The 23,143-nt window shown below is 33.8% G+C and overlaps 1 protein-coding gene across 2 annotated transcripts in view; it reads right to left on the bottom strand.

The window, feature by feature from the left end:
• Positions 1-23,143, bottom strand: part of SESN3 (sestrin 3) — a 63,981-nt gene that overhangs the window by 29,548 nt on the left and 11,290 nt on the right. The window contains exon 2 of one of the 2 annotated variants that reach the window (XM_019737543.2): positions 15,387-15,473. The exons of the other annotated variant lie outside the window; for it this stretch is intronic. Within the exon in view, the coding sequence (XP_019593102.2) occupies positions 15,387-15,473 (87 nt within the window). The remainder of the gene's footprint in view (positions 1-15,386; positions 15,474-23,143) is intronic. 2 annotated transcript variants of the gene reach the window in all.

Below are 23,143 nucleotides of genomic sequence, written 5' to 3'. Positions count from 1 at the left end.
TTCTACTGTAAACTCACTTTACTGGGAGTTGTTTTTTTCTCTACCTCTTTTCTATCTCTGTATGTTTTTTCAGTTGGTGGCTAAGATCGAATACAAAAGAAACAGGATCACCTCACATCCAAAGATTCACTTTACCACCATCAGCTGGAGTTCTGGTGTCCTATAATACCTTGTGACACCTTTCCTCAGCTTTTATTTCAAATCCAAATTGCTCAGGACTGAGTTCCTACGTCCATTCATACCCTGATTAACTTTTTGAAGTCTCTAAACCTGTGTTGCCTTGTATGGTAGCCATCAGTCACATGTGACTAAATTTAAATGCATTAAAATTAAATCAAGTTAAAAATGCAGTTCCTCAGTCACATTAGTCACATGTCAAGTCACAGACACATGTGGCCATGGCTACTGAACAGGACAGTGCAGACATTTTCATCTGCCATCGCAGAAGGTTCTCCCAGGTAGTGCTGCTCTAGACTCTTTTCTGAAAATCACATCTTCAGGCATTTTGATGCTTTTTTTTTTAAGGAGTGCGCAGCTCACAGTGGCCCATGCGGGGATCGAACCGGCAACCTTTGTGTTACCAGCACCACGCTCTACCCAACTGAGCTAACCGGCCACCCCTTTGATGCTTTTTTGAATGTTAAGTGACTGCTCTGCAATTATTGCTTTCATGGTCACACCTACTCAATCTCATAACCAAGCATTTTAATGTAATTGCAGAAATCCTCTCAACCAAATTAAAAGTGAATCTAGATAGGAGCAATTTTAAAAAAGAAAAAGAAAAAAAGTCAGCCAGTTCCAAGAATCCTCGTCTTAATGTCTCCTTACATTACAGTCTCCAGAAAAATACCAAGCACTTTTTTTTTCTAATTTCCCCCCTTTTAAAAAATTATGTAAAAACACATAAAATCTACCCTTTCAACAATTTACTATGTAGTACATAGCATATGAAATATTCTGTAAGCACAATATTGCACAACAGAGGTTTAGGACTTTTCCATCCTGCATAACTGCAACTTTATACCCGTTTAACAACAACTCCCCATTTCCCTCCCGCCCCAGCCCCTGGCAACCACTACTTTCTGCTTTTTCTGTCAGATACTCTTCAGATGCCAGCTGAGACGCTCCCTGTGTAATCACCAGCCTTCTTCACGTCCTTGCCCAATTCAGACCTGCAGCTCTCCCCTTGTTAGGGTTCTGAAACACTGAATCACCCAATCCACTTCTTTGACCACTTTTTACACTTTTCCTAGATGCTCCCTGCATTTCTTTCATCAGTATTCATTCTCTCAAGTGTTTCTTCCATGGCTTACATCTTTACACAAACAAAATTCTACTGAATTGTATGACAGTTACTGTATTGGGGGAAGAGGGTGAAGTGGGTCAAGGAGAAAAAAGGCCACGTGATATGAACACGAGCAAGCCTGCAATTAACTCCCGAATCTTTTACATTCAGCCTGGAGCTAGCTCTTCTCAGCCCTTCAGTCTGTCTTTGGGGCATTTTGAACTAACTATGACATCATCTCTTTGTACTATTAGCACCTTCAAATCAACATGTTTTAAAACAAATCTTCTAGCCCAAACCAGTGGTTCCTCCTCACTTTCCTCTATAAGTAATAAAATCACCACGCACTGTACACCAATACCCCTAGCTCTGATTCAGTTATTTTTGACTCTGTCCTAGGAGTCTGCATTCAAATAGTTGCCAAATCCTATCATTGCCTTTTCCCAACTAAGTCTTTAAGTCATCCTTTCAAAAGACTCTTCTCAACCATAAGAGTTTCTCTCAGGCTGAGAAATATTTTCCCCTCACAACCGAGAATAATGTCAATTCTAGGTCTTGGCTTTCCCTCTTGTTGGAAGGCTTTGAGTAGACAAAACATTAAAAATTTTACATTGCAAAGCATAACACAAAATAAGGTCTTATTTTCATTTTTCTCCTGCCAATTTCCCTAATGTAAAACAAAACAAAACACCTCAAACTAGAATAGCTATATTTTCTCAACAGATGCTACTCTAACACAAGAATGCAAGGGTTGATCTGTAAGAGAAAATAACCTGCAGCTGCACCGACTTTGAAGAATAATGTTGCCAGTTTCCTCCCTTTAGGTATCAAACTGATACCTTATTCTGGGGAACAAATGACTTTTTGATCATACTAGTGAATCCTGTACAATGGCTTTTAAATCATAAGCCTTGTTTTGTTTCCATGAAAATCCAAAACCAACAAACAAACCCTTGAGGTTTTTTAGCTACACAGTCCATTAAGGTAGCCACTAGACACATGTGGCTATTTAACATTAAATTTAAAAATTTAGTGCCCCAATTGTACTAGTCACATTTCAAGTGTATAACAGCCACGTGTGGCAAGTGAGTATCATGATAGACAATGCAAATCTAGGATTTTTCTATCATCCCCAAAAGTTCTATGGAACAGCATTGCTCCATAGCATTGATTGGTCCAGATTTCAGTTACTGGGATGACACAAAGATACAAAATAGTTAAAAGTTCAGGAGTGAACATATGAATAATAAACATGTATTAAGGTAACTTCATAGAAATAAAAATTGATGTGGATGTTAAAACTGGGAAACCAACAAATTAACTATAATGGCAAGCCAGAGAAGATACCATCCTTCAGTCTTCATTTGATGACAAATCACTAACTAAAGAGACATTTTCTAAAAGGTTGACTTCAGTGTGATAAAATAACAAGGCATAAAAAAAAATAACAAGGAGTATAAAAAATTTACAAAATTTTAAACAGTAGTAAATTTAATTGATTTGTATTAAATACTTTAGATAAGTCAAAGAATTTGCTTACATTGTTTTCCATAAAATCCCATAATTTCAACCAAGAAAAAAATTAGTTATAAAATAGGAACTTGTACTTTCTATGTGTCAGTTCTATGTGTTCTAAGAGATTATTTTATGAAAGTTATGATCTCAAAAATGCTACCATAAGGAAAGTTCCTTTCTTCAGATATGTTATAGCTGAAATAAGTTATGCTTGAACTACGTTGGTTGAGCTTATGCCTATTAAGTAATTAACTGCTGGAAAACAAAACACTGAAAGGATAAAGATGAATCATATTTAGAAAATTGCTTATGTTGACACTTAACAGCTAAGCAACTCACTAGATAACTTTATATAAATTAATCCCAATAGAAAATTAAGATACTTGGAAGTTAGGTATTCTTAAAATTATTTGAGTGATTAGATGTAATCAGCAAATTACTTGCCCCCCAAAAGCTGAATGCCTAAGAGAAATAATTGCTGCATTTTAAGCTACTAAATACCTTTAAATAAGTTATTTAATTTTTCACTTATCTCTTCTTCAGTTTATCTCATTAAAAAGGGAAAAGCAAAAAACATACCTTCTATGCATTAAAATATAAAAGGTGCTTATGACTTTATCTCTATAGGAAAGAAGAATATTGAGAGTAACGTGTAATTAATTTTACATAGACACTTAAAAAGATTATAAAAAATCTGTTCAACATACTTAAAAAAATCTAGCAAAACAGAAATTTGACTCCACTGGGCATACTAATCCCACCATTTTTAAAGATATCCTTAGAAGATAGTTTAATAGCTTTAACATTTTTTAACACACTACGATGACAAAATATCTTAAATATGAAACACATGCCCTAAAGTTTTGAAGCATAACTATAATTAAGCCAACTGCAATTATCAATATAAATAGTAAATGTCAGTTGTTGACTCTCCTTCTATTCCTAATAGATATTCCATTTTGGCAGAAACCACTGCAAAGAGGGCAGAGACGCACAGGTGGCTCTGTGCTATGAAATAATACTGATGCCTTCTCTTTATTCCTTGGCAGACAATTTCAGGAAAAATGACTGGGTTTATAGAATTTCATGACATTACATATTTTAGGGGGAAAGGGCAAATGGAAAGGAACATGGAGATAAAAACTCTATCCCTAAATGAGAAAAGAATAGGTTGTAAATTAGATTAATTGTAATAGATTGGCAATTTTACAGTAAACTCACATTTAAATGTCTGTGATTACCTGGAATGGATGTTATGTTCTCATCATCCCAAAATAGCCTAAAAGACTACTTAACAAAATTGTGACTTCTCCTACACTAGATTAAAACGTGCATTGACCTTCGTGGTAATATAATAACTAACTGAGCTCTAAGGTCATCTAGTGAGAAAAGATCTGGAAGCAGAAAATGGCAATAGCACCAAAGGTGAGAATCTTTCAAATCACACCAACATCTCCTATTACTTGGAGCTAGCTAGGGTGGTGCAAGGAACCACTGAAATCAGGAGCCCAGCCAGGCACATAGGGTGTGGCAGAAATTTACTGACATCCCAGCGCACTTAAAATTCCCCCTTGCTCAGTGGGGAATCCCGCCTCATGCTAAGGGCCTGAGACTTCAGAAGTACACTCCTTTCCACTAAGCTGTTAAAACCAAGGATATCAAGTCCTTCCTGCCACAGCTCCAACAACTTTGGGTAACTCACCTGAGGGACACCGCAAAGATCCTTACTAACAGTGTGAATTTCAGCCTTCTTCAAGAACACACACTGATTAAAATTTTTAATTTGAAGTCTCAAAACACTTCCACTAAAAGCACTGCATTTTTCAATTGCATTTTAGCGATTTCTTTACCTCCTCTTTCCCTTATTGGGCTGTTGGCTCCAGGTGGGCCAGGACCCTGCCTTGTTCATCTTTGAGTGTTTCAATTTTAGTACGGTGTATGGTGCGAGGTAAACTTCGGGCCCACTTTCGAAAGTACATAATGGTCATTTGAATAACAGTTTTGATTTTTTTTTTCAATTTCACTTTTCAAAAACTGAGTTCCAAGAAATAAAGATGTCATGATTAAGCAACTCTCATTAAAAAACAAAACAGAAAAGCTTCCTGTGCCATTTGGTAGGAACCACTAGGTAAATTTTGTTTCACCAACTGTGGGCCTAAAAATAGACAAACTCACCTACTAAGTACTCTAGAAATGGTACCATGAGCACTACTATTACTCATAGAAATCAGTAGTAGTTGTTGTAGTAGATGCAGTCAAGTATACAAGATGAATGGACCTCATTCCAGCACTAAAAGAATTAAAAATATATATCCATATTGTAAAGAGTAGCTAATGAGTTAAATCCGCACTGCAGTATAGCTGAGTTTCTAAATGAACTTCCCCTTGGTTAGTACCAAAATCCCTTTTGCTCATTAGAACACATGGTGAATCTGTTCAAAGTACAAGCAAGTTTTTATATTTATAAAACTTAGCAAACTTCTAAAAACAAAAGGACCACTAGTACCCTGTATAACCAGAGTGATGCAAACCTACAAAGTTGACAATATTAAAAACAAATATAGCACTAGGACAGTCTCTAAAGGACACAGTAACCATACTACTAGCTAATCCTTTAAACTGGAGTAAATCTAAAGTCATGTTCATGTCCTGTGCCATCCGGAGGCAAGCAGCAAAGAACACACCTCATTTTCCTAAGAGAAGCCTAAGTCAGTCAAGTTAGATTCACTGTAATTAAAAATGGATAGTTCTAATATGGCAGGCCTTTTCTGTGTTCTATGGAATTTACGTATATTTGAACCGGCATTTCCTGAGGCTCTGCCTTCTCTTTTTATGTCTATTGAAATTCTACCGTTCCTTCTTTTAAGATCCAGCTCAAATACCAACTCCTTTGGTCTCCATCCACTTCCACCAACTCCCAAACTCTTCTGCAAATTGAAACCTATTCTTCTTAAGATTCACCATTATACCGGGGGTACCAACAAAGTGCACACACATGACTTGTGTTCATCTTTTGTTATCGGTATATATTGAGTATTACAATTTTAATACAATTTTTTCCTTTCTTAAAATGTGTATACATTTTTAGGCACCCTCTGTATTTTGTTTCTCTCTCACACAGCTATCATCATGTATCATTATCTTCTCACTTCTTTTGGACCATAAACAAGCTCCGCAAACAGCAGGAACAATTTCTAACTCAACAGCTGTGGCATTATAGCACAGCAACATGAAAATAATAGATACTCATATATTTGGTGAATTGTATTAAGGAGACAGGAGTCCGGTACAGGCTTTTCCATCCCTTTTCCTTCAATAAGGCAAGAGCATCCTGTTGCCTTGAGGTAATTCTCTGTATTCTTATTACCAAACACCAATAAATTAAACTACTAAACACAGTCCTGGATATCAATCCACTTACCTTCCCTGTGCCCTCTGGGTTCCCTTTTTGGCAAATACTCACTTTTCCCATTTGTTTATTTTCTTGTGCTGTTAAAACAAGTAATATCTGCAATGTCCCATAATTGTACTATTTTCTTAGAAATCAGAAATAATATTGCACACTGTGACACTAATCTGGGGCAACAAAGCCTCCTACATAAGCTTTTCAGAGTTGAAATCTTTAGAGACGCACGACTACAAAATATACTTGTTGACTATGCTATTAAATTTTGGGGCTAACGCCCAAGAAAATAAGGAGAGAGCTATGCATAGTCTTTGTACCTGAGATAATGCAAGTCCGTAATAACTACCTACCGCAGGGCTTCCCTATTAACATACAGACAATATACTTTCCTACCACTAATTACAAGATCTCTGCCCAGGTCCCACAGAAGTATTAAGAAGGGCTTTACTTCTATACAAACAATTTTTAAAGTTCTTCTATGTTATGTAACAATAAAAACTGACCGTGAATTTTAGAAAGCTTTACCTGTTAAAATGTTGTCCCAATTAGATTAAAATAAATTAAAATTGGGAGTTTTAGAAAGTAAGACTCCCATGAAGACAAATCCAGTTACACAACATTCTAAAGTTCAGTATATGGTTGATAGCTACTAATCTTTTGGAGAAACAAAAACACATGCTGTGAGTGTAGTTCTCTTGGGACACGATGGGAAAGTAGTTTCAAATGAAACCTCTATGCTCAGCATCTACCCCCTAGATTTTAATAACATCAGAAGGCCTTGAGGTTATTCTAATGGAACACAGAGTGACAGGATAGTTTCAGGTCTTTCAAAACACAATGATTAACAAAATACAGGTCACTTGCTCAGCTCAGAGGAATTAGGGGAAAAAACATGAAATAGACTTGACTTCTAGAGGTTTAAAGACATAAGTATATTAGCCATCTGAGAAACAATACTTCTTTACACACTGAGTAGTCAGATATTACAGGAACTCATGATCTTATTTAAATTGAGAAAATACCTTTTATACAGCCTCCTGGGAACACAACAACTGAGCAAATTAAAGTATTTTTTGATTTTCCATTGAATTATATTAAACTTCAGTTTTAATGAAATTTAAATGAAAAACATAAGTTTTTGTTTCTAGTTTTGAAAAGAACTGTTGTGTTTTAATTTTTGCCTGAAATAGAAAATAGATCTGATCTGTATAATGAATTTTCATTAACTTCATCTCTGCTTTATTTTGTCAACCCCCAAGTCTTTAAACAGAGGACTACAAAATTGTGCTTTAATGTATACAGGTAAACTTAAAATCTGTTGTAATCAGAATTCAAACCATGAATTGTTACAGTCATTTAAACAGATGGTTCACAAACTTCTAGGTATTAGGGCCTCTTTATTTTTTAAAAACAATTTAAAATTTTAGAGTTGACATTCAGTATTAGATTAGTTTCAGGTGTACAACATAGTGGTTAGACTTTCATATAACTTCAAAGTGATCACCCTGATAGTTACCCATCTGTTAGATAAATCTAGTACCCACCTGGCACCATACATAGTTACTACAATATTATTGACTATATTCCCCATGCTGTACTTAGGACCTCTTTATATTGTTAAAAATTGTTGACCCTCAAAGTCTCTTATGTGAGTACTATCTATCAATAATTACCATATCAGAAAGTAAATCAAAGAAAAACATTTAATATTTATTTATTCATTTAAAAATAAAAATAAAAGTAATAAAAACATTACATGGTTACACAACTACATTTTTTGGAAACTGTAATTTCCAAGACAACACAAAGTTTACTGAGAAAAGTAGCATTGTTTTACATTTGTTCAAATATCAGGCTTAATAAAAGAGACCTAGAGTCTTTCATCTACTTCTGCATTCAATCTGTTAGTATATATTGTGGCCATTGGACAACATGAAGAAAATCTGGACTCACAAAGATATGGAGTTGGAAAAAGGAAGAGTACTTTAAATTTTTCAGATAATTTTGGACATTCTTTGATAGTACACTGAAACTTGGGAAGTGGTAGCTTTTAAAGTTTGTTACAATGTGGAATCTGAAGCCACATCAGTAAATTTCTTACTCTGTTACATAAAAATCCATTGGCTTATCTTGTACTTTGAATGGATCATTCACCCATGCATGATTTTGTAATGTTAACTAACCATCGGTCATTTTGAAAATATTGGCTCACTGAACTTTGCAGGTTTTTGGAATATTGACACATTTAACATAATATTAAAAATAAAATGTATTAATACCACCACCGATCACATCAAAAAAATATGTTAAGTACTGAGAAGTGGTCAAGCTCACAGTGGAGAATTCCAGGTTCCAAGATTCTTTTCTCCTGAAAGCTCAAATTTTATCATTGGCAATGAATCCTGTCAGTTGTTTTCCTTTAAGTGACAGGCTTACTTTTGTTCATTTTTGTGACAGTGTCTGCCAAATACCCAAGTTTGAATAACCACAATTTTTAGTCAGTTATTCTTACATGTGAAAATGGTGTTCAATAAAAAGTGACTAGTTTGGCTCACAGCTTAGTCACATGGTGGCTTTTCCTTGAGACAACCATCATACTTTGGCATGCCAAAGAGTTTGTGTATATTCTCCATTTTGAAACAGAGACTATTAAAAAGACACGTATTAAATGGTCAAGATTTAATAAAATATATAACGTTTACTGTTTCAGGGATATTCTTGAGTGAAAGTGACATTTTTTACTATGAATACAGGATGGTGAAGGAAACTGATTACTATCACAGTGTGATGCCACTGCTTTGATTTGTGCTAAGATGCCAGAGGTCCAGAGAGCACACTTCGGGAACCGCTGATTGAAATAAATATTTCCAATACACTCTTGTCTCTCTTCCTTTTAATTATGTATCCTTATAAATGGTTGCAGTCTGTAAAAATCTTGCTACATTTAACCTTCATATTAAGACAAAGTATTAAGAACAATTATTTTTACTTTTCTCATTACTCTATGGTCATAGAACTTCTATGGAAGTATTTATTTCCTTATTTATAAAATAAACTATCAATCAATAAGCAAGCATGAATCACCAAGAAAACCCTGTAAAAGAAAAGTAGAAAGGGTGCTAGCCCTATCATATAGTAAAACATAATATTTCTATAATTCAGAGCTGTTTTCACTCACAATGAATAGACTTGTAAACCAATTAAACTTAATTAAAACACAAAACCCAGAAACAATAAAAAATTGGTAATTCACACACACACACACATTAAAAACAAAAACAAACAAACAAAAAAAACTTTTGTATGGCACAAATACACCATAAGCAAAATCTGTGCAAAATAGCAAATTGCATTTTCTGTGCAATTTAACACAGACAATGGCTAATACCCCAATTATATAAAGAGCACCTGAAAATCAAGAGGAAAACAACAACCAACTGAAAAATGAAAAAAGAATGAGCAATTAACAGAAGAAATTACTCATAAAAAAAAGCAAATATTATATTTTATACATAAGATGGGCAAAAATCCAAGTTAGGCAACATTTATTGACAATACTATAGGAAACAAACACTCTAAAAAATTGTAGAGATGCAAAATTAAGCAACCCTCATGGATAGGAATTTGACAATGTCTAGAAAATTACATGTACATTTACCCTTTGACCTAACAATCCCACTTCTAGGAACCCAACCTAACCCAACAATATAGCCATTAAAAAAGGATGAAGAAAATGTCTATGTACCAAAAATAACTTGAACCTAAATCTAATCAAGCCATAAACCCAAACTTCAAATTAACCGTAAATAGAGAGTTAAAGGAACAAGTTAAATAACAACATGAGGAAGCACAGAAAAATATCCAAATTATGAAATATTTCTATAGGACAACTGACCCAACCAGGTAAGGCATGAAAAACAGTAACAACAAACCAAAAAAAAAAAAAAAAAAGGAGGGACTTAAAAGACATAGCTACCAAATGTAAAAGTGGACCCAAATCAGAAAATATCAACTCTATAAGACATTAAACAAGTGGCAAGAAACTGACTAAGGTGGGATATTCGATGATATCAAGCAATTATTGCTAATTTTGCTAGGTGTGACACTGGCGTTGTAGTTATACAAAAACATGTTTGTATATTTAGAAATTTGTACTAACGTATGCTGGGGTAAAAGGAAATGAGTTTGAGATTTAATTTAAATTACTTCAGCAATAACCACAACACAGCATTGACGAAGTAAGAGTAGCACAATCTTGCCAATATTGAATTTGGTGGTTGGTTTTGGAAGTTCATTAAACTATTCTCTCTACTTTTGTATAGCTTAACGTTTTTAATTATTCCCTGAACCTCTTTCTGGGAGTAAGACTACAGACATAGGCAAGAGTCATATCATGAATGCCATACTAAAGGGCTTGGGCTTCATATAACAAAATAGAACATATTAAAAGGATTATATCTGTCTTTTAAGAAAATATTTCTAACATCAGTTAGAAACTGAATGGGGATGGGGAGGCTGGAAGAAATAAGACCTGTTCAAAGGCTTCTACAATTTATAGGAAAAAGGTTTGGGTTAACTAAACAGTATGGATTAAGAACAGAAATTGTGTTGAGAGTTGTTTAGGAGATAGAATAAATAGAATTGGTGATTGACTGGATATAACGTTGTAAGGCAGTGAAAGAAGACTACGATGGCTCACAGAATTCTGAATTGCGTGACTGGATGGATAAATAATGGTGACACCAACTGATATGAAAGAAAGCAAGAGAACGAGGCAGCTTGGATTTAGGTTGATTCCAGGGATGTAAGTTTATAAGGCAGGTATATAGAATATAGGTATATAACGTTTCAGGGAGATAAAAGTGCTAGCAAGAGTCAAGTGTTTCATCATTTTCATCTGCATTTAAAGACCCAAACTTCCAATTATGCCTAACACTCTAACATTTAATAACAACCTCATAGTAGGTTACCTCACCACTTGATCATGTTTCTTTCAGTGACTTTAATATTTCCATTTCCACCACCACTACCCCATTTTAGTATTCATATTATCTCCAACTATGGGGTGGGGGAAGGACAGTAGAAACAAGAAGGTAAGGTTTTCAACATTCTGGCCCTTACCCAGCTTTCCAGTGTTTGCTTTCCAAGTGTTCTTGACATGAACACTTACTTTAGTTCAGCTACACTGATCTGCTGACTCCCAAACACTCCTTTGCATGTTTCTGTGCCTTTGTTCCTTTGCCCTTGAATCTCCATGTGAAATGCCACTTTATATTTATTACAATGTTGCTAACTCAGTCCCTAAGGCCAAACTCAGTTCCTATATTCTCTATACTGGGTCATTCAAACCCACAGTGAATTGTCTCCTCTTCTGGGTTCTCACTTACTTATATGACACTTGGTCATATCTTTCTAAGTCTTTATCTTTCACTAATTTGATTATAAAAGAAGTGTTTCATCCGATTTAATTCAAATCAGGTGCTCAATAAATGTTGACTGATCACATAATATTTCTATATGTTACTGAGCTTATTACACATTTACTGATATTAAATACTTCTGGACAATAACCACCTTAAAAATCGTTTCTTGGCATCCTGGACTCGTGCTAGTCCTAAAATTACACACACACACACACACACACACACACACACACACACACAATTCAAACTGAATGCAACTATTTTACAACATTAAAGGTTTTGAATTAATTTGTTTTGGCAACAAAATTCTCAGAGCACAGTTTTTGATGGAAAGAAAGAACTATAATTACATTACAGTTAAGATCTGTGAAAGTAATGCTCTTCCAATAATTACAAAGACTTTCTTTAATTTGTCATTTTCCTGATAGCTCCTCCCATTTTCCAGATTAGCTTGCATATAGATGCTATTCATACATATATCTATTCTTTATTATTCTATTTTAACTAACTTATTTTAACTAAGGATAGCCTGTACTTTCGGCTTCAATGTTAGTATACTAAATCCATAGTTTTCTAGTTAACTCAGAATAAACAAGATCATTCATAAGATCTAAGCATTACTAAATTTTAAGCATTAAAATGGGAACCAGAGCTCTGCACTAGGCATTCTAAGTTAAAAATACACGTTCACATCTGAATTCTTTATTATTAAACAACTCCTGTAGGATATAGGCTATAGAAAGTATAAAAGTTACGTAACAGAGCTTACAAACTAAATGGTGAAATTAGACATAGATACCTCAAATGACAATAAACAGACTGAATGTAACTGAAGGCTACAGGCATGGTCATATAATGGAAAGGGTACTAAAAACCTGAATTCTTTTCCCTTCTCAAACACTGAGAGACCTTGATGAGGGTATCAATTTTCTCATTTGAAAAATGAGAAGATGATCTCTAAGGGCCTTTTTGTATTAACATTCTCTGGGTGATGTGAAATGCTGTTTCCAAATGCTGGTGGAAAGTTTTCAGAAGCAAAATGACCAAAATGCTTTAAAATTACCTTCTCATTATTTTTACTAGTTTAAAAAAATATTATTTTTTAAATAACTATTTTAGTCTACTAATAAACTGATTAAAAAAAAACAGATTTTGAATGTATCTAAGATTATTTTCAATGTGTTACACTCTGTGTTCTCTATAAATGATCCAGTTAAGGAAACATACCATATTCTAAAACAAAAAATTAAAAAACCCACAATTTCTTGTAAGAATCTATGTTGCTTAATAATTTTCTTCTTTCTCCAGTTTTTTTCTTTTTTGCCCCAAATACATCAAGGGATGATAAACTATTTTATGTAAATGATGAGAGTAGTCTTGTAAATAATCTTTACAAGATTAAAAATCTTTATAGTCTATGATTTTCAAAGTCCTCACAACATAGCGTATGGGCTTGTTCTCAGATATTTCTATTAAAAATGTATTATGGAATATTAGCGTCAGCATTAAGGAGTACTAGGCCTATATATATTAGTGAGATTTAATTTTCGTAACTTATTTTTAGGGGGTTCATATAATCTTAACAGGTCTTCAAATACAGCTGTTTCTTCACTAGAATGCAATCTCCACAAAGCACATTTCCTACTTCGTAAAGAAGAGCCATGTGATAATCAGTGCGCGGAGCATGGACACAACCATCAGAGTGCAGGGGTTGGCTGCTAGGTTAGGATGTGTCACTCAAATGCTGGCACTTGGTGCTGGCTGTTGGCTGGGGCGCCTGGCTTCTTCAAGTGGGCTGCCTTTGCTTCCTCCACGTATGGCAGCTGGGTTCCCAAAGAAAGCATCCCAATGGCAAGTGCGGAAGCTGTAGATCCTCCCCTTGAGTTTTTATCATTAGCTCTTCAAAGCCTAATTTTACTTTCTAAAGCAAAGAATTTTAGTTTCCCTAGTTGCACCTCAAACTATCTTTTTTTCCAAGATGAGTATATTACAGTGGGAACAACTCTGAGTTCTTTCAGCTAAATTATATGAGTGGTAACAAGACCCAAGGATTAAGTTCACATGACAAGGTACATTTCCAAACCAATAAAACTAGCCCAGTGGTAGTTTTTAGAGGATTTAAAGACTAATTCAATGGTGATTTTACATTGCGATCAAGAGCAGAAGTGAACTTACCAAAGTTGTCACTGTTACCCATAATGTGAATAAAATTATTTTTAATAAGTTTGAACTGACGTGACTATTTCATCAGCAGAATTGTTGGCAAATATTTCTAAATACTTTGATGTAACAACAGGCTTCTGCATTTCAGATAGCCAATTTCTTTTGTATTTTGTTAATGCTACTATTTGTTTTCTTAGAGGAAACATGAAAGTGTCAAATAAGGATGCTATATGGGACAGAGGCCCCAGCTTAATTTCACTGGTAAGGACGGAAGTAACATTTATTCTAATAGTAGCAAAACATGACATACAGATTCGTAAGTCTTGAATGGTCATATTCTACAATGTTACAAGGCAATGGGGTCCTTCTCCACAAAAGCTGACAACTTTTTCCCCCCAGAAAATGTGTATTTTTTCTAATTTGGAGAACAAGATAATAGTGTTTTTCTTAATACAAATGAAACATAAAAGTGTTTCAAAAATAAATATATTCCCAGGGAAAAAAGTAATGCATTAAAAGGGTAATAGTGTAGCATCTAAGCAGCAGGTAAATATTTAATTTCTTTAAGCCTCAATTTATTCTTTCATAAAGTGGGGATGATATCTCAACTTCATAAAATATGAGGATTAAATAAGATATGAAGAAAAAACCTAGTACTGTGTCAAGAATATAGTGCACACAAAATGAAAAGTAGCCATATCTTCAAATTTTAGATAATTTCTGGCAAGATTTATGAATTACCCTCTATTCTGGATTATGTTTTCCAAAGAGCTTCATTAAAAAATGAATTAAATTATTGGTAGTACTAGATCCTCCCCAGTCTCTCTCTATAGTTTCTCTTTTTCTATCTGATTATAAAAGTAACATATACTAAAGGTGGAAAATAAAGTATAAATAAGCAAACAAAAACTCTTTATAATTTTATCGTACAGAAAACCCCCACTGGTAACACGGTGGTTTCTATCCTTCCAATATATTTTTTCTAAGCTTATATATGTATATATGTACATGCATAAATACAAATTTACTGAAGATCACAATTTTATTACATTTTTGTGATTTCCTTTTCCCCATAATTTCCCCTCGAATATATATTTCTAAAACTTCATGATAATAAATGCTTTTAATTATGAATTTAGATGCTAGGTTTATGACAGTTCTATAGTGTTCTCACAGGTGACACACATCAAAGACATCTGTGATCTGTAATAATCTAATTATTAAAAAATAAAAAACACTGAATTTCTGTACCCAATTTACCACATCTATAATTAGTCCATTTACTAAATTAATCACACTATTACAAAGAATTAACTAAAATCCACTGTTAATTAAAAAAAGATAACCTTTTCAATCACAGCCATTCTGCTATAACACAACATATGTGCCCTTAAAAAAAAATCATTGTACTAGGCAAAATCATGCAATAAAACCACAGGGCTTATGGGGGAAATGAGGCTAAGGTTACATATAACACTTTAAAAACTGCATCAGTTTTACATTTAAAAAAAGGAACCTAATAAAAAACAATACCACAGTTTTACGCGTTAAATGGTTAAAAAATACATATATATTATAATAAATAGCACATTACCTTGCAAAAGACCTGAAGGTTGCTTGTGGAAGTGGGTGTTGAAAGGGCTGCAGCTTGTGAGTTATGAAGCAGTGGAAGGAGGATGATCTGAAATTGGATGGAAAGTTGTAACACCAGATGTGGATGGATGGCGCTCGTAACACACTGGTGAACTGTGGTAAAGGGTAGATGTTTGGGGGACATGTGTGTGTTTGGGTATTCCTAGGCAGCTCAAATCAGCTGGGTTCAGTTTTCTGAATTCACCTAGTATTTCTCGTGGATGAAATTATGCATAAGAAAATGTAAAATTCACAATTAGGCTCAAATTATTCCAATACATCAACTGAAACAAATTTTCATAAGTGTTAATAACAGAACTGACAGCATGTTGCATTCTAACATTATATCACTTAAGCATAACTCTTATTAAGACAAAAGGAAGACTAAAGAAATTATCTCAAAATACCAGACTCAAAACTTTAATACATAGAGGTTAAATTGTTCTTATTTTAAAAAGTTAATTTGACAAAGTTCACTTGCAAGGTGATGGGAATGAGAAAAAATTGTGGGAAATCTGTTTTTTTTTTTTTTTTTTCAATTATTACTGGTATATGTCCTTTCAGTGTTTTTTCTTTACATATATTATTTACCATATTGGGATAACAGACTTGATTTTTTTCAGTCTACACTGCATCCTTTTCATTTCACCATGTTTTTTGAAAAATAAGTGTTATTCCTGATAATAAAATAATCCATGTTTACTGTAAAATATTTTCTCCATCAGATTTTTATATTTACTCCCAGGAGGTCTCCCAGAGATAAGAAAAAGAAATTGCCCTCTCCATTGGAAAATGTTTTTAATTGTCATATAATTTATGGTAAGTAATACTCTATACATAAATTCTTATCTTCCTTATATTTAAGATTTGGCCATACTAAAAAAAAAAAGGCAAAAACAAAGTTAATTAAGCAGTTTATAATTAGATTTGCATTATTTGAAAAGGAAAAAATATCCAATTTTATCAAGAAAAATGAGATGTTCTGATATCATTAGAATGAAAAAATAGCATATCTCAGATAATTGTCAATTACTTCCTAGAATATGAATTGTTTTTAAAACCATAATGACAGATCAAGTTTGCAAAGTCCAAAGCTGTAATAAAGCAAGCAAAATTTTTATTAACCAAAGGTATTTTATATATTTATAAGAAATATAGCTAAGTTACTCGTAGAAACTTTAAAAAGGAAGCCCAGTAGACCATTCCATCCATGCTAGACAGAATAAAATCCAAATGATCTTAATATTAGTTCAGCTTTTAAAGGCTCTTAGAAGAGAAAAACGGAATCTATCACCTCTCTTGATAATGACTACGTCCTGCAACTCTCAGTCAAGAAATGCAAATGTATTTACCTATATTAGAGTTTATAGACTTATAAAAGTAAATGAAATAAAATCATGAGGGCACTTGGATGAAAACTCCTTGACAATTAGTAATAAAAACACTAAGATAGTTTATTTCTATTAATGAGACAGAAATGGGAGTAAGACACTGACTTTCTGTCTAGCTTGAGGGAAAGCAAACGTGTAAGAAAATAGTTTGGGAGGCGGTGGTCATAATTTTAAGCAAGTTATCTTGTGTACGTTATATCTTCATCTGTGAAATGGGGATAATAATAGTACCAGCCCCACACGTAGTGTGGCATAAAGCCTAAAATTAAGGCTCAATATCATGTCCTGCCATGAGAGCTGATAAAATTGGGAGGATCTCAGATGACTTAACTGCAAGTTCACTTCCCCACTCTACTCACGTGGATAAGGCCTCCTGGCCAAACCACCCCTTCTTATCAAAAAGACAGTACAATTCCTGTTTACTCCTGAGTAGCAGGTTTCAGTTCCCTACTAGCCCATGGCATTATTCAAACAAGCCAATCACAGCTTCCCACAGGAACCACAGGTACCTCGCCCTCTTGATACTACAAGGCATCCCTTCCACAGACTCCAATTGTTCACTCCTGAGTGCAATTGTTCACTCCTGAGTGCAATTGTTCACCCCTGAGTGCAACCTCCACATAGCCCTGTGTGGCATGCAATGTTTTCTCCTCCTGGGCTGTGAGTACATGTAACCAATCAACTGTTTATCTCATCTGTCCAGTGCTGGGTGTTACGTGTTTGGCCATCCATCCCCATGACCCAAAGTTAGGAATCCCTCCCTCACCAATGGGGTGAATAGGAGGCAATTAAAAAAGGTACTGAGAATATTATATAAGAGTTAATACCTGTAAAGCTCTTAAAACAGTGGCATATTACCTACTACATAAGTATTTGCTACGTATTATTAGAATTATGTAATACTGAGTTCATAAAGTACAATGTAAACGGTTTAAACATTATTTAACAAGTTAAAGAAAAGATTTATAGCGCAGACTGCATTTAGAAAACTATTAGTTGGCTCACAGTAGTCCTTTAATTTAATATTTCGCTCAACAAATGATTCAGACAATTTTATTTATTGAATTTTTATGAAAATTTGTTTGAGTCAAACAGGGGCTATGCCTGGAAGCAAGATCTTAACAGACTGAGAAAAATGTTTCATGACCCAGACAATTTAAAAGAAAAACCAAAATTGTAAAGTAAAGCCACTTAACTGAGAAACACTCATTTACAAAATAATTTGTTATAGCGACTCTATAATGAATACATATTTTCAACAATTAAAATTTAGATTGAAAAAATCATTAAAAATGCAGAAAGTCAAGATTACACCATGCTGCCTTAAACATAAAAACAAGTATATATTTAAATACCCTTCTTTTCCATGCAGTAGCTTATTTTAGATGATTGAAATTTTATTCATGTCTTCACAATTGTTAAAGATAAATAATAAGCATCTACAAAAAGCCAAAAAGGTACATGTTTTTCATTTTTGCCTCCCTTCATAATTATTTAGAAAATATCTTTCCAACCACACGGTCAGGTCTCTAAAACCTAGGTCATATTTTGTGTACCTTTCTGGTCTTCAAAAAACCCTAGAATGTAAATATTAACTAACTGTAAAATTAAATTATTTCATAATATAACTATCTTTTTCGATCTTTATGTCCTAATCGATAACATCTCTGGATTAATATACAATGCCTAAATTACATATTTGACAAATTCCTGAAATTTATACAAGTCTTCACTACCAGACAGTATAAAAGTAGAGCGATACAATTGTAGCTATCTTTTGAATTCAAAATTAAAGAGAGAAAGGTAATTTTCTGGCTAAGTATTAGTAAGTCCATCAGGTTCCTAAAAAGAAATCCTGGAATGATTGATATAATAACAGAGGAATATGTTACAGAGACAGCCATGATATCTTCATTCGTTTCCAGACTGTATATATCTTATGTCTTTATATCCGAGTCTTCATTAGCCACCTACACAGATGTTATTACTCTCTTGACAGTTGACCTACAGTTTCTATAGCTAGCTATGAAATCTATGAGCTTTTGTTTTTATCTCAATGTGTCTTTAATTTACCATCTCATTTAATTTACCATTTCATTTGGATTTGTTCTCTGCACTATCCTTCGCTTAAATTATTTGCTTCACTTTATTATTTCTAAACAGTAATAGCTCTTAAATTTTTATAAAACATTTTTATTGTTAAAACAAACAAAAGACAATGAAGAAAAGTAGATGGTAAAATAATTTCCAGTAATCCCACCACTCAGAAGTTAATACTATTAATTTTGGAGTCCATCCTTTTGCATGTATCTTTTTACCTTTTTAAAAATTAAAATGAAAAACTTCCTATCCTTTAGGAAGAAAAGCCTTTTCCACTCAAACCTATTATGGACATCTATTCCCTTCAATACATAGATCTACATCCTAAGCATTATCCAGTAGTCCAGTGTATTTATGTCACATCATTTGTTTCACCAATTCCTTTGTTAACAGTAACCTCAGAGTATGAAGCATTTACTGATGATACTTTAAAGGTGAGAGCTGATTCAACTGGAAATTAACCCTATACTGAGATAAGGCTTAATCAAGGAGGAAATAAATGTAGAAAAGGACAAAAGAAGATTACAAAGGATAATGTGTTCTTATTTTTTAGCTCCCAATATACAGCACTGGCACTGACCTTTACAGAAGGCTTGGTGGCCCAGGAGTAAGAAAGCCAAGGGCTTTGCCTCTTAAGTGGGTGTGAATGAACGAGGGAGCAAGGGAGGCAGGTTGCCAGCAGAATCTTTTAAGTGATCCGTCGACCCCAAATTGTAGGAACCAGTTAGAAAAAAATGGCATAAATTGTTAAGCTTTTATTTTTAATCTTGTCATTGCTTCCAGTGTTCCAGAGATAATTCTGCTTAAATATAATCAAGAATGACCCATCATTTTGTCAGGAGTTTTAATCTTTATGAGAATAAAATTACAACCAGACCTAGGCAACCTTTTATTCTCAGGCATGGACCCCAAACCTAAACTTGAACTTCTCAAGTTTTCTATTAGTCTGAAGATAATAATTAACACTCATTAATTAAGGGAAGGAATTGTATAGCCTTTTGAAATACTCAGATGAAAAGTGTTATGTAAAAAAAACAAAAACTTTATTATGCTAGCTTAATCAGTCATGCAATAACTGACAGGAAATATTCTCAAACCTTACATTTGCCATACTGCTATTTTAAACCATGAAAATGCTTTTTTAAATTTCCTTTTTTATGAGTCTCAGAGTCAAAAGCTGACTGCCCATTGCCATGGAGACAGTTCTATTTAAGGTACTATATTAGTCCTTTCCTCACAGAAGAGGGATAGAAAAGTGGTCAATAGAAAAACATCCCTCTCCATGGTTTAGAATTAAGAAACTACATAAGCTTCTGGGGCAGCTGACACATAAGGGATTTGGGGAGTGGGGTGGGGGTGGAGGGGTAATAATTTAATACAGTCCATTATCTTTCCTGAGTTAAGATCAACCGAGGTTAAATTTTAGCATTAAACAAGAGATAATATAAGGGAAACTCCCATTACCTCAAAATTAGATGCAACCAAATATCAAAATAAAATTACTTGTATTCACTATCCTAGCTAAAACTCCAACTAACTGAAACCTCTCCTTTTCAAAGAGCAATCTTTTATACTTCTGATTTATCTAAGGCCCATGTATAATATACATTCCTTATGTTTGTTTTGTTTTTATTTTTAGGCTTCCTGATGTGCCTCTCTGACACCCCATTTGTAACTGAAGAGTAAGCTACCAGTTTACAGGTGAAAAAGAATATCCATAATTTACATGCATATTTAATCTTGTCTAAGAGACTTCAAACAATTTTAAAAACCAATGTTATCAATCCTAAATCTATCTTTAGGACAAACATGATTATTTCTCCTGTTTAAGGGGAAAAAAATGTTCTTAGGAAGTACAAATTCCAGTTATATAAATAGCCACAGGGATGTAAAGAACAGCAGAGGGGACAGAGTCAATAACATTGCAATAACTATGTTTAGTGTCAGATGGGTACTAGACTTACTCTGATTACTTCTTAAAATATATAAATGCTAATCACTATGTTGTACATCTGAAACTAATAATATATGTCAACTACAACTGAAAAATAAATCTTTAAAAACATGGAAAAATAGAAACAAAAAAGTCCAAGATAATTTTTTTCTCCATAAAAGCCTACAACATCAATCTTCCTTGAAGTAAAAATAATCTAAGATGGAGAGACCCATCAGAATCTACCAATGTTAGTGCCAAAACACTTACTTTTATGTAAACAAGCAATTCCAAGAGATATTTTCACTTGATTTCAGTCAACAAGCTTCCAAAACCCAACTCTCTTTTTCTCCTTAAGCTAAAGTTCAGAATCTAAGAACAATAAAATAAGACATATTTTTCTTAAGGTTAGAGCATATTGTACCTGAAGGTCTCAAATCTAACTATATTTTAAAGACAGACAAAAGGAATTTTGAATCTTCCTGACCTAGAGCTGGTACTGTCATTAATATCTATAAGAAGTAGGGATTTAGTATTGATTTAATTTGAAACAATTTCCTCTTTTTACCATTTCTCAAACAATTCATAGTGCATACTGAAAATCAAATGGACACACACAATTCTGATTTGTGGAAGCATTTGGTTAATAATCCCAGATCAGTGGTTTTCAATTCTTACAGTACATCAGGGTCACCTGGAGGGTTGGTTAAAATACAGACAGATGGGCCCCACCTCCAGAATTTCTGATTTCAGCAGGTCTGGGGTGGGGCCCCCAAATTTGTATTTCTAACAAACTCCCCAGTGAAGCTGATGCTGCTGGTTCCAGGACCTCTCTTCAAGAATCATTGTCCTACACCTTAAACAAACTTATTAGCCTATAGAATTGTTATCCCCTGTTAATAAATTACTTCAGTCTTTCCCAAAATGAACCATTTTAAATAACACAATAGCTCCAGTCTCTGGGGGAGTCAATCATAGCAATTTGGAAAGGATATTAATTCAATCAAGACCAAGTTAACTCCTAAAAATTGCTATCCAGTGGTTGGATGGCAACTGTGAGTTACAATGACATTCAGGAAAATAAACCCCTGACCAGCAGTAAATGGCTTGTGTCCCCTGTGAATTCAACTGGCATTGAAAAGCAAGTATGTATTATAATACTGTGAAGAGGAACTTAGTATTTGAATGTAAATTTTTCTTAGAAATATCTGTAAAGCAATTATGCATTACATATGTTCCAGAAAGGGTCTGTATCAAGCTTCTGTGAATCTAATCTAGCTTTCCAACTGACTTGTATTTTCATTTTAGAAATCCTTTATCTTGAATTGATTTACAACTGATAGCACATTATATTTTAGTGTTCAAGTGCTCTACAGTCCTGTCAAATAGTTAATTATCCATAAACACTAAAATGCATTAAAATGATTATAAAGATAGAATAAAAGGAAATGGCCTTTTATAATAACAATGCACTCCTCTTTTATGGCCATGAAATGCTTACCTGTCACTGAAAAAGTGATGAACGAGTTAGGTGTTCTAGAGGACAAATTACTTCATTTTTATGACATCAGAATACCTCTCATGAATGGTAACACAGTGTTTTATTAAAAGCTAAAATTAATAAACACACACTGCCACATAGGTTAAATTTTAGTGACACTCTAAAATAAGAGAGGCAACACTGTAGCACATTGATGGCAGACTCATAAGTTAATTTCTACTCAGTATTTTTAAAAATCCAATTGTTTCTATAAATATCTTAAGTTAAATGGAGTTATCATAAAGATACTTATTATCAATTCTTTCCATTTGCCATTATGACTTATATGTTCTCTTCAGTAGCTTTAATAAAGACCATAGTAAAGGATGCAAAAAAAAAAAAAAACTACATAGATGTCGTGTACTTACATTTACAAGTTTAACATCAATGCAAAGTAAAATATTTTCCATTAATGGCTGCTTATATGTCGTGGGAATTTGTTTTTTAAAACCAAGTGCATCAGATTAGTAATTACTTCATAAAAGAGAACAAGAATGATTGTCCATATCAATCCCTAGGCTATGTATGTTTAAATCTCCCACATACAATCACAATAGGCAATCATAACAACAGTTGGTCCAAAGAACTCCCTACCAGATCTAATTTGAAGCACACATTAAAATGCACAGTGTCCATCTTCATTTCAATGAAAAATCTGGTTGACTGAATAGGGTTTGAATCTTGCACATTGCACTGGTTGTGTCATTGCTCTGGGTATCATTAGATCTCAACCATGGGAAACATCATCATATACG

The sequence above is a fragment of the Rhinolophus sinicus genome, linkage group LG06 (assembly GCF_036562045.2).
Source record: "Rhinolophus sinicus isolate RSC01 linkage group LG06, ASM3656204v1, whole genome shotgun sequence".
Taxonomy (NCBI): Eukaryota; Metazoa; Chordata; class Mammalia; order Chiroptera; family Rhinolophidae; genus Rhinolophus; species Rhinolophus sinicus.
Note: the sequence above shows the minus strand (reverse complement) of the source record. Positions and strands in the feature narration are given on the sequence as shown.